We start from the raw sequence: 12,619 nt of genomic DNA on the forward strand, positions 1-12,619 counted from the left end.
TTCACATTATTAATGTTATATATCCTTTTCTTTCAGCTGGATATGCAAAGTGACCAGATAGCTGCCAATCTGCAAGCAGTTATCAGTGAAGTTTGTAAGCACAGACCACTCAGTTTGGGTAAGTGATTTGCTGGAGTACTTCCCTATTGCTCTGTGATTCTTTAAGAATGTAAAATATTAAGAAAACAATCAAGTTAAGAGCAAGTACAGTATACAATAGCAGCATTATTTTCTGGAAGCTGTTTAGTAGGCTAGGAACACATATAGTGCCCTTATTATTGCATTATGTGCCATGCATATTCTCTTTGCAATTTCACTCCTGGCTGGTTGCAGCCAAAAAAGGGTTCATTATACTCAGTAGACTCTTTGTTTATAGACTTACTATTATAGGACTCTGTCAAGTTTAGTTTTATAACCCAGTGTATAATTAAAACACAATCTTAAGCTTTTTTTTTTTTTTTTTTTTTAACCCTCTTTGGGAGTTAAACACACTGGTGAATAAATACCTCATTGTTAATTCTGCTGTTGTAGATATGGCCATAGTTCTTAGTAATTGTATGTGTATGCATTCTTATATTCTATGAGGCACTTTAATTTCAGTATAGGATCTTCTGAGATTATGGCAGGAGTGGAATGATGAACATTAAATCTCTAAAAGGAATATATCCTCTTTTTACAGTTTTTTAAATAGAAGTATAATTAACATATAATGTTCTTTTAGTTTCAAGTGTACAACATAGTAATTCAGCATTTGTATACATTGCAAATTGATCTTGATCGCCACCATAAGACTAGTTACCATCTGTCAACATACAAAGTTAATAAAATAATATTGACTGTATTCCGTGTGCTGTACATTACATCCCATTGACTTATTTCATAACTGAATGTTTCTACCTCTTGATCCCCTTCACCCATCTTGTCCCCTCCTCCAACTCTATACCCCCTTGGCACCCACCGCTCTGTTCTCCTTATCTGTGACACGGGGTTTGGTTTGGTTTTGTTAGTTTGTTTTGTATTTTAGATTTCACTTATAAATGAAATCATTGGTATTTGTCTTTCTCTGTCTGAATCATTTCATTTAGGATAGTGTCTTCAAGGTCCTTTAGTGTCACAGAAAGATTTCATTCTTTAATATGCCTGAGTAGAATTCCATAGTGTGTGTGTGTGTGTGTGTGTGTGTGTGTGTGTACCATATCTTCTTTATTCATTCATGTATAGATGGACACTTAGGTTGTTTTCATATCTTGGCTATTATAAATATGCTGAAGGAACATAGAGGTGTTTATATCTTTTCAAACCAGTGTGTTCATTTTCTTTAGATATACCCCAAAGTGGAATTGCTGGACTGTTCTTTTTTTAATTTTTTGAGGAATCCTCATACTGTTTTCCAGTGTCTGCACCAATTTACATTCCCACTAACAATGCATGAGGGTTATCTTTTTCTCCACATCCTTTACAACATGTTATTTTTGATAATACCCATTCTGACAGGTATTTGATTTGCATTTCCAATGATTAATGATGTTGAGTTTCTTTTCATGTGCCTGTTGTCCATCTGTATGTCTTTGGGAAACTGTCTACTTAGATTCTCTGCCCAATTTTAAGTTGAATTTTTTTGTTATTGAGTTATAGGAGTTCTTTATAAATTTTGGATATTAACCCCTTATTGGATATATGATTTGCAGATACCTTCTTTTGTTCAGTAAGTTGCCTTTTCATTTTGTTGATAGTTTCCTTTGCTCTGCAGAACTTTTTAGTTTAATATAGTCCCACTTGTTTTTTTTTTGTTTTTTTTTTTTTTTGCCCTTTTTAGTCATCCTAAGAAAAAAAACCTGCTAAGACCAATGTTGAAGAGCTTATGACTTGTGTTTTCTTCTAGCAGTTTTATGGTTTCAGGTCTTACTTTCAATTTTTCAAATTCTTTGAGTTAATTTTTTTTTAATTTATTTTTTTATTGGTGTTCAATTTACTAACATACAGAATAACACCCAGTGCCCGTCACCCATTCACTCCCACCCCCCGCCCTCCTCCCCTTCTACCACCCCTAGTTCATTTCCCAGAGTTAGCAGTCTTTACGTTCTGTCTCCCTTTCTGATATTTCCCACACATTTCTTCTCCCTTCCCTTATTTTCCCTTTCACTATTATTTATATTCCCCAAATGAATGAGAACATATAATGTTTGTCCTTCTCCGACTGACTTACTTCACTCAGCATAATACCCTCCAGTTCCATCCACATCGAAGCAAATGGTGGGTATTTGTCATTTCTAATAGCTGAGTAATATTCCATTGTATACATAAACCACATCTTCTTTATTCATTCATCTTTCGTTGGACACCGAGGCTCCTTCCACAGTTTGGCTATCGTGGCCATTGCTGCTAGAAACATCGGGGTGCAGGTGTCCCGGCGTTTCATTGCATTTGTATCTTTGGGGTAAATCCCCAACAGTGCAATTGCTGGGTCGTAGGGCAGGTCTATTTTTAACTCTTTGAGGAACCTCCACACAGTTTTCCAGAGTGGCTGCACCAGTTCACATTCCCACCAACAGTGTAAGAGGGTTCCCTTTTCTCTGCATCCTCTCCAACATTTGTTGTTTCCTGCCTTGTTAATTTTCCCCATTCTCACTGGTGTGAGGTGGTATCTCATTGTAGTTTTGATTTGTATTTCCCCTGATGGCAAGTGATGCAGAGCATTTTCTCATATGCATGTTGGCCATGTCTATGTCTTCCTCTGTGAGATTTCTGTTCATGTCTTTTGCCCATTTCATGATTGGATTGTTTGTTTCTTTGGTGTTGAGTTTCATAAGTTCTTTATAGATCTTGGAAACTAGCCCTTTATCTGATAGGTCATTTGCAAATATATTCTCCCATTCTGTAGGTTGTCTTTGAGTTTTGTTGACTGTATCCTTTGCTGTGCAAAAACTTCTTATCTTGATGAAGTCCCAATAGTTCATTTTTGCTTTTGTTTCTTTTGCCTTCGTGGATGTATCTTGCAAGAAGTTACTATGGCCGAGTTCAAAAAGGGTGTTGCCTGTGTTCTTCTCTAGGATTTTGATGGAATCTTGTCTCACATTTAGGTCTTTCATCCATTTTGAGTTTATCTTTGTGTATGGTGCAAGAGAGTGGTCTAGTTTCATTCTTCTGCATGTGGATGTCCAATTTTCCCAGCACCATTTATTGAAGAGACTGTCTTTCTTCCAATGGATAGTCTTTCCTCCTTTATCAAATATTAGTTGCCCATAAAGTTCAGGGTCCACTTCTGGGTTCTCTATTCTGTTCCACTGATCTATGTGTCTGTTTTTGTGCCAGTACCACACTGTCTTGATGACCACAGCTTTGTAGTACAACCTGAAATCTGGCATTGTGATGCCCCAGATATGGTTTTCTTTTTTAAAATTCCCCTGGCTATTCGGGGTCTTTTCTGATTCCACACAAATCTTAAAATAATTTGTTCTAACTCTCTGAAGAAAGTCCATGGTATTTTGATAGGGATTGCATTAAATGTGTATATTGCCCTGGGTAACATTGACATTTTCACAATATTAATTCTGCCAATCCATGAGCATGGAATATTTTTCCATCTCTTTGTGTCTTCCTCAATTTCTTTCAGAAGTGTTCTATAGTTTTGAGGGTATAGATCCTTTACATCTTTGGTGAGGTTTATGCCTAGGTATCTTATGCTTTTGGGTGCAATTGTAAATGGGATTGACTCCTTAATTTCTCTTTCTTCAGTCTCATTGTTAGTGTATAGAAATGCCACTGACTTCTGGGCATTGATTTTGTATCCTGCCACGCTACCGAATTGCTGTATCAGTTCTAGCAATCTTGGGGTGGAGACTTTTGGGTTTTCTATGTAGAGTATCATGTCATCGGCGAAGAGGGAGAGTTTGACTTCTTCTTTGCCAATTTGAATGCCTTTAATGTCTTTTTGTTGTCTGATTGCTGAGGCTAGGACTTCCAGTACTATGTTGAACAGCAGTGGTGAGAGTGGACATCCCTGTCTTGTTCCTGATCTTAGGGGAAAGGCTCCTAGTGCTTCCCCATTGAGAATGATATTTGCTGTGGGCTTTTCATAGATGGCTTTTAAGATGTTGAGGAATGTTCCCTCTATCCCTACACTCTGAAGAGTTTTGATCAGGAATGGATGCTGTATTTTGTCAAATGCTTTCTCTGCATCTAATGAGAGGATCATATGGTTCTTGGTTTTTCTCTTGCTGATATGATGAATCACATTGATTGTTTTACGGGTGTTGAACCAGCCTTGTGTCCCAGGGATAAATCCTACTTGGTCATGGTGAATAATTTTCTTAATGTACTCTTGGATCCTATTGGCCAGTATCTTGTTGAGAATTTTTGCATCCATGTTCATCAGGGATATTGGTCTGTAATTCTCCTTTTTGGCGGGGTCTTTGTCTGGCTTTGGAATTAAGGTGATGCTGGCTTCATAGAACGAATTTGGAAGTACTCCATCTCTTTCTATCTTTCCAAACAGCTTTAGGAGAATAGGTATGGTTTCTTCTTTAAACGTTTGATAAAATTCCCCTGGGAAGCCATCTGGCCCTGGACTCTTGTGTCTTGGGAGGTTTTTGATGACTACTTCAATTTCCTCCCTGGTTATTGGCCTGTTCAGGTTTTCTATTTCTTCCTGTTCCAGTTTTGGTAGTTTGTGGCTTTCCAGGAATGCGTCCATTTCTTCTAGATTGCCTAATTTATTGGCGTATAGCTGTTCATAATATGTTTTTAAAATCGTTTGTATTTCCTTGGTGTTGGTAGTGATCTCTCCTTTCTCATTCATGATTTTATTAATTTGAGTCTTCTCTCTCTTCTTTTTAATAAGGCTGGCTAATGGTTTATCTATCTTATTAATTCTTTCAAAGAACCAACTCCTGGTTCTGTTGATCTGTTCCACAGTTCTTCTGGTCTCGATTTCGTTGAGTTCTGCTCGAATCTTTATTAACTCCCTTCTTCTCTTGGGTGTAGGATCTATTTGCTGTTTTTTCTCTAGCTCCTTTATGTGTAAGGTTAGCTTTTGTATTTGAGTTCTTTCCAGTTTTTGAATGGATGCTTGTATTGCGATGTATTTCCCCCTTAGGACTGCTTTTGCTGCATCCCAAAGATTTTGAATGGTTGTATCTTCATTCTCATTAGTTTCCATGAATGTTTTTAATTCTTCCTTAATTTCCTGGTTGACCCTTTCATCTTTTGGCAGGATGGTCCTTAACCTCCACGTGTTTGAGATCCTTCCAAACTTCTTGTGATTTAGTTCTAATTTCAATGCATTACGGCCTGAGAATATGCAGGGGACGATCCCAATCTTTTGGTATCGGTTCAGACCCGATTTGTGACCCAATATGTGGTCTATTCTGGAGAAAGTTCCATGTGCGCTTGAGAAGAATGTGTATTCAGTTGAGTTTGGATGTAAAGTTCTGTAGATATCTGTGAAATCCATCTGGTCCAGTGTATCATTTAAAGCTCTCGTTTCTTTGGAGATGTTGTGCTTAGAAGACCTATCGAGTATAGAAAGAGCTAGATTGAAGTCACCAAGTATAAGTGTATTATTATCTAAGTATTTCTTCACTTTGGTTAATAATTGATTTATATATTTGGCAGCTCCCACATTCGGAGCATATATATTGAGGATTGTTAAGTCCTCTTGTTGAATAGATCCTTTAAGTATGATATAGTGTCCCTCTTCATCTCTCACTACAGTCTTTGGGGTAAATTTTAGTTTATCTGATATAAGGATGGCTACCCCAGCTTTCTTTTGAGGACCATTCGAATGGTAAATGGTTCTCCAACCTTTTATTTTCAGGCTGTAGGTGTCCTTCTGTCTAAAATGAGTCTCTTGTAGACAGCAAATAGATGGGTCCTGCTTTTTTATCCAGTCTGAAACCCTGCGCCTTTTGATGGGGTCATTAAGCCCGTTCACATTCAGAGTTACTATTGAGAGATATGAGTTTAGTGTCATCATGATATCTATTCAGTCTTTGTTTTTGTGGACTGTTCCACTGAACCTCTTCTTAAAGGTGAATTTGAAGAGTCCCCCTTAAAATTTCTTGCAGAGCTGGTTTGGAGGTCACATATTCTTTTAGTTGCTGCCTGTCTTGGAGGCTCTTTATCTCTCCTTCCATTTTGAATGAGAGCCTTGCTGGATAAAGTATTCTTGGTTGCATGTTCTTCTCATTTAGGACCCTGAAGATATCCTGCCAGCCCTTTCTGGCCTGCCAGGTCTCTGTGGAGAGGTCTGCTGTTACCCTAATACTCCTCCCCATAAAAGTCAGTGATTTCTTGTCTCTTGCTGCTTTAAGGTGCTCCATGCACCGGGAGCCCGACGTGGGACTCGATCCTGGGTCTCCAGGATCGCGCCCTGGGCCAAAGGCAGGCGCCAAACCGCTGCGCCACCCAGGGATCCCTGTGATAGGTTTTTTTCCTTGTGGCTACCATGCGGTTCATATATACCATTCTATGTATATAACAGTTTGTTTTCAATTGGTAGCAACTTAATTGAAACTCATTCCAGAACTCTGCATTTTTTTTTAAAGATTTGATTTCTTTGAGTGAGAGAGAGGGAGCAAGCATGAGTGGGAGGAAGGTAGAGGTAGAAGACTCCCTACTGAGCAGGGAGCCTGATGCAGGACTTGATCTCAGTGCTCTGGGATCATGACCTGAGCCAAAGGCAGATCCCTAACTAACTGAGCCACCCTAACACCCTGGGAAATCTACAGTTTTTTTCCACCCTCTGTATTTTATGGTTTTTATGTCACATTTTACACTTTTTCATTTTATATATCCCTTAACTAATTATTACAGTTTTAGTTTTACTACTTTTGTCTTTTGACTTTTATGCTAGCCATATAGGTGAGTAAATGTACTACTTTTATAATATATTTACAATTTCCAGTGAGATTCTTTTTACTTTAGTATGTTTTCTTGTCATTATTAGTACTATTTCATTTCAGTTTAAAGAAGTCCTTTTGACATTTCTTAATAAGATTAGTTTAGTGATTATTAACTCCTTTAGCTTTTACTTATCTGAAAAACTCTATCTCTCCTTCTATTTTGAATAATTTTGCTTGGTAGAGTATTCCTGCTTGTAGGTTTTTTCTTTTAAGCACCTTGAATATGTCCTGCCCTTTACTCTTGGCCTTCAAAGTTTCCTATGAAAAATTTGCTGATAGCCTTATGGGGTTTCCTTTGTGTGTATCAAGTTGTTTTTTTCCTGCTACTTTTAACTTTAACTTTTGACATTTTAATTATAATGTGTCTTGGTGTGAATCTCTTTGGTTTTATCTTATTTGGAACTTTCTGACCTTCTTGGATTTGGATGTTGATGTCCTTCCTCAAGTTAGGGTTTTCAGTTATTTTTTCTTTGTTATAAGTTTTCTGCCTGTTTCTTTTCTTTATGGAACCCCTATAATGAGAATATTATTTTGCTTGGTGTTGTCCTATGTATTCCTTAAGCTATTTTCACAATTTAAAATTCTTTTTTTGTTTGTTTGTTTGTTTCCCTGTCTGGGTGAGTCCATTGTTGCATCTTACAGGTTGCTGATATGTTCTTCATCCAGGTGCTATTGAACCCTTCCAGTGTATTTTTCAATTCAGTAATTTTATTCTTCAGCTCTGATTTTTGTTTGGTACTTTCATATATTTTGTCTCTCTTTGTTGAAGTTCTCCTTGTGTTTATTTATTCTTCTGAGTGAGCATCTTTATGACCATTACTTCGATCTCTTTATCAGATAGATTACTTATCTCCATTTCATTAAGGTCTTTTTCTCAGGTTTTTCCTTGTTCTTTCATTTGGAACATATTTCTTTACCTCCAAATTTGGCCTGATTTTGTGTGTTTCTATGTATTACTTGAGGGACTGGTAGATTTGTTACTTTCTTTGGTTTCTATTTCTGTAGGCAACAAGATTTGTTGGCCATGTACAAGATTTTCTGTGGTGCTTAGCTGTAGGAGGGAGCCACGTACGTGCTCAAGGGATATACCCTGTGTGGGCTTCACACACCTGCCAGCTGTATGTGGGGTGCTTATCTATTTGTGGCATGGTAGGAATGAAGGAATGGGGGTGGGGGTTCACCTGGCTGACTGTGTAACAGGCTGTATTTTTGGTTGGGGCTGCCCACTTGGCTGGTTGTGATTTGACTGCAACACAGCAGGGTAGTGGTACATGGGACTCTTGACCACCAGCTGTGCTGTGGCTATGGCATGTGGGGGCAGAGCATGCCCGGTGGCACTAGTAGGTTAAAGTGGCATTGCCAACATGACTCTTCCAGCATTAGCATTAGCGAAGTCAAATGATATTGCAAAAATGGCCTCAACCTGCACTTTCATCCTCAGAGAGAGAGTCTCAATAGGTTCCTGCATTCTAGCAGTTGCTTTAAGATAATAAGTGGGTTTCCTTCACATATGGTCTAGACACTTCTCAAACTGCTTCTTTGGCACCAGTTGTGGAGTGAGTGAGTTTGTGTGTGAGCCCTTTAAGAGCAAGTTCTCTGCTCTTCCCAGTTCTGGGGTTCTGAATGCACTGTTGGTTTTCAAATTCATATATTTTGGGAGCTCATCTCTCTTGTATAAGACACAGTGGTTGGGATGCCTGGTGTGGGAGACAAAGCCCTTGGTCCTCAGGGAAAAGTACTGTATTTTTGAGATCCCTCCTAATTGTTGATCGCCTTGCCTGGGATGGTGTTTTTGCAGAGTGTTGTCTCTGACTTTCCCATGTGTCTCAGTGCAGCCCTTTTATCCGTTGTTGTGGAGATGCTGCTCATCTAGTCTTCAGGACTTTTTCGAGGAATTTGTTCCATATATAGTTGTAAATTTATTGTGTCTGTGGGAGGAGATGAGTTAAGGATCTTCTTAAGCTGTCATCTTGAACTATCTCCCATCTTTTTTTTTTTTTTGACAATTTAAATGAAGTGCCTTAATTGTTCTTATGAAAAGCTATTTAATTTTTAAGGAATTGTGCTAAATGTTCAGTAACACAAAGTAGCATCAGTACTGTTTCATATAAATATTTAGAATATGCCATCAAATGTAAATATCACCACCTGCTCCCTTCACTTTCAGCTTTGCAGTAAAATAAATTCTGGGTGGTCATTTTCTGGAAGAGAGAAATGAATTATTACAGAATATGTAGTTTTAATGATAAAACTCTAATATGCTACAGTACAGTTAGTTTGTCTTCTACTTTAGAGATGAGATGATCTTTATAATTCACAGTATTAATTCAGTTATATAAATACTTTTCAAGTAGAAAATATAACATGAGTTTTAAAAGGTTTGTTGTACGTTTCTATTTGCTCATTATATATCTATGAAATAAAACAAAAGTTGATTCTTTGTTTCCAGGACCTTTCGTGGTACGAGCTTTCCTTCGTACTTCAACAAGTGAAGGTTTATTACTAAAGATCAAGCCATTGTTGCCTAAAGAAGTAGAAACCGAAGAAAGTAACAAAGAAGATGCGTAAAAAATGTTATATTATTAAATTATTTTCAGTGGATTAAGAAGCAACAGAGAAAATTATAAAACTGTATAATTTCTATATTTGGTGTCTTGTTATTTCTCAGTCATCGTGTTTGACAGTGAATTTTAACACTTGGAAAATCTTACAACAACACTTTCCAAAATAAGCAAATAAAATTTTCTCTCTCTGAACCTATATTTTAAATCCTATTAAATTGTCTTCTTTAGAATTTAGATTCTGCATGCTGGTAATTATAGTGGCAATATCTAGCTTAATAACTTTCCCTTGAGAGCCATACTGTCTGGGGAAAAGTAATATTCTCAATTTTTGTAAGATAGAGAATGGCAAGTCGTGAGCTATATCACAAATTTGACTATTTTCTTTTTTTTTAAATTTTTATTTATTTATGATAGTCACACAGAGAGAGAGAGAGAGGCAGAGACACAGGCAGAGGGAGAAGCAGGCTCCATGCACCGGGAGCCCGACGTGGGATTCGATCCTGGGTCTCCAGGATCACGCCCTGGGCCAAAGGCAGGTGCCAAACCGCTGCGCCACCCAGGGATCCCAAATTTGACTATTTTCTAAAGAAAAAGTCTGGCAAGTGTTCATTCTAAGAATTTTAAATGTCACTTGTGATAGCGTGAACATAGAAAATGACTAAGACATTAAAACATGTGAGTGGGAAATCGTTTTTCCTTTTAGGAATTAATTTAAAATATTTGTGGGGTTTTATAATGACAACACTATATAATTTAATGGTGCTTTATAATATACATATAGTGTATAGTGTTTTCACTATACTTCATATACTTAACCTCATTTGATCTTGAATTCCTTTACTTAACAGCAAGTAATAGGTTTGGATAGTGTTTGTTGAATGAACATCCCATGATGTGGATAGAACAACTTCATTGAATTGGAGAAGTATCAGGCTAGGAAGTTGAGTGTCTTTCATCAAGTGTCCATTTGCAAAGTGGTGTTGGTCTTTATGTATTTACTGGCAGGTGACAAAATGGAAAACATAAGGATAAGTTTGAGATGCAGTTGCCCACTGTCCTTTCTTTGGAATGATTTCCTTTACCCAAAGACTATCCTCAGACTTTTCTTTCCTTTCCTTTTCTTTTCTTTCCTTTTCTTTTCTTTTCTCTTCTGTTCTTTCTTTTTCAGATGTTCAAATGCTGCTTCTTTCATGAAATAATAGCATTGATAAATTTGTTGGTGGGTTTTAGTAACACCCACTTTGTAAAGAGTATTTTGGCAGCTTCCAAATTGTTTTTGAAATAGAAGTGGATGGAGGAGTCCAAATGACTGTGAGCAACCATTGTACCTTAGTAAGCTTTTTTCCACAGGAAAATTAAAATTTGAGGGCTATTTACCTAAAACAATTTTAACATTAACTATAAAATAGTAATAGCAGTTATCTTCTGAGTGCCTACTACCAGCTTATGCTTTATATGCATCCTCTCATTTCATCCTCATAACAGTTCACTGAAGGAGGGTTGGTACTCCTACTTACAGATAACGAAATTGAAACCTCTGTGAGCTCCCCTAAACTAAGACTCAAACCTAGATCTGTCTGATTTTGAAGTCTGTTCTCTTAACCATTAGGGTATTTTATCTCCTTTTTATATATTCTAAGATAAATTGGACTGTTTAACTGAACAGTTTAAAATTGTGAAAACATTGGATAATTATGTCTTAGTATCTCTGGTTATGGCAGAGCTGATGTGAAGAAAGTAGAAATAAAAGGGTTAGAAGGAGTGGTATGAGAAAAGAGTGGTGTAGGTTAGGGAGACAAAAAGATATTTACTTGTTTTCCCCAGTTACTATCTTTTGAAGGCTTACTGATTAGTCATTATTTGAAGATCCTAATTCAGAGTAGAAGCTGTATTTTATATTTGTGGATCTTATTCTGATGAGTAGATTAAGTGTAGTCTTATGATGGAAAGTTTTAAAAACACTAATAATTATAAAAAATCTCATAATCCTACTACTCAGAGATAACGAGCATTAATATTTTGGTGCTTTATATTGTCTTTTTCACTTGACAGAGAGACAGAGAACATACACATGATGCTATAAAGTAAGCATTTTTCCATATTATTTGAAATCTCATGTGGAAAGCATCATTTTAATGGTTGAGCAATATTCTATCCTGTCCTGTAATTTATGGAATCATTTCTTAATTGTTGGACATTTAAATCACTTTCAGATCCCCCTTCTCTGTTATTTACAATGCTTTGGAGAAAATCTTTGAGTGTAGTTTATTTTCCTCTCTAGTCCTAGCAGTGACATCCCTGGGTTAAAAGGTATGATATGGCTAGAAGTCTTAATTGTGTCTTAAGTGCTTTTGTGATCAGAACAAACCAGAACAAGGAAGTATGGTTGGAAAATTTGCTCTAGGCAAGAACATTCAAGGGTTTTATTAACATTAAGGGATAAATTATTCCCTACTCTTTCATTAAGCTTTTTTCCTTTTGGCTAACTAGAACTAATGTTGAGTGTTTATAATGATATGTTTCTAGAAAATAGGATTGTACTAGATTACCCTTAATGTAAATGTCTTTCTCTTTTGCATTATTATTACTATCATCATATTTTCATAGAGAACAGAGAATTAAATCTTACATTTAAAGAGATTAAAACCTTAAAAATTTTATATTAAATACCAGTGATATTCAGACTTTAGCCTGTATTCAAATCACCTGGTGGGCTCACAATCACGAATCTCTGGGCTCTGCTTAGCAGTCTTGGGTGAACCTTTAAAATGTACATTTCTAACAAATTCCCAGGTGATGATGTTGCTGTTTCGTGGATAACACTTTGAGAACCCCTGTTATTTTCTATTGGCTTTTTAAATTCTGGCTAGATAAAAAACATCTTTGGCTGTGATACCACAAACAGTTTATTTAAAAACTCCACGGGAGGGATCCCTGGGTGCCTCAGCGGTTTGGCACCTGCCTTCTGCCCAGGGCGTGATCCTGGAGTCTCGAGGATCAAGTCCCACATCAGGCTCTCTGCTTGGAGCCTGCTTCTCCCTCTGCCTGTGTGTGTGTGTGTGTGTGTGTGTGTGTGTGTGTGTCTCATGAATAAATAAAATATTAAAAAAAATAAAAACTCCAGGGGCACCTGTCTGGCTCAGTCGGTAGAGC

General features: G+C 37.1%; 1 protein-coding gene across 6 annotated transcripts in view; it reads left to right on the forward strand.

Moving 5' to 3' along the window:
• Positions 1-9,662, forward strand: part of MRPL1 (mitochondrial ribosomal protein L1) — a 95,755-nt gene extending 86,093 nt beyond the window's left edge. For 4 of the 6 annotated variants that reach the window (XM_025427046.3, XM_049104912.1, XM_049104913.1 and 1 more), the window contains 2 exons: positions 37-118; positions 9,352-9,662. In XM_025427046.3, the coding sequence (XP_025282831.1) occupies positions 37-118; positions 9,352-9,470 (201 nt within the window). In that variant the 3' untranslated portion in view covers positions 9,471-9,662. The remainder of the gene's footprint in view (positions 1-36; positions 119-9,351) is intronic. The other 2 variants (XR_007407736.1, XR_007407737.1) reach the window with 2 other exon arrangements.
• Positions 9,663-12,619: the final 2,957 nt, after the last annotated feature.

This window comes from Canis lupus, chromosome 32 (assembly GCF_003254725.2).
Source record: "Canis lupus dingo isolate Sandy chromosome 32, ASM325472v2, whole genome shotgun sequence".
In the NCBI taxonomy this organism is placed as follows: Eukaryota; Metazoa; Chordata; class Mammalia; order Carnivora; family Canidae; genus Canis; species Canis lupus.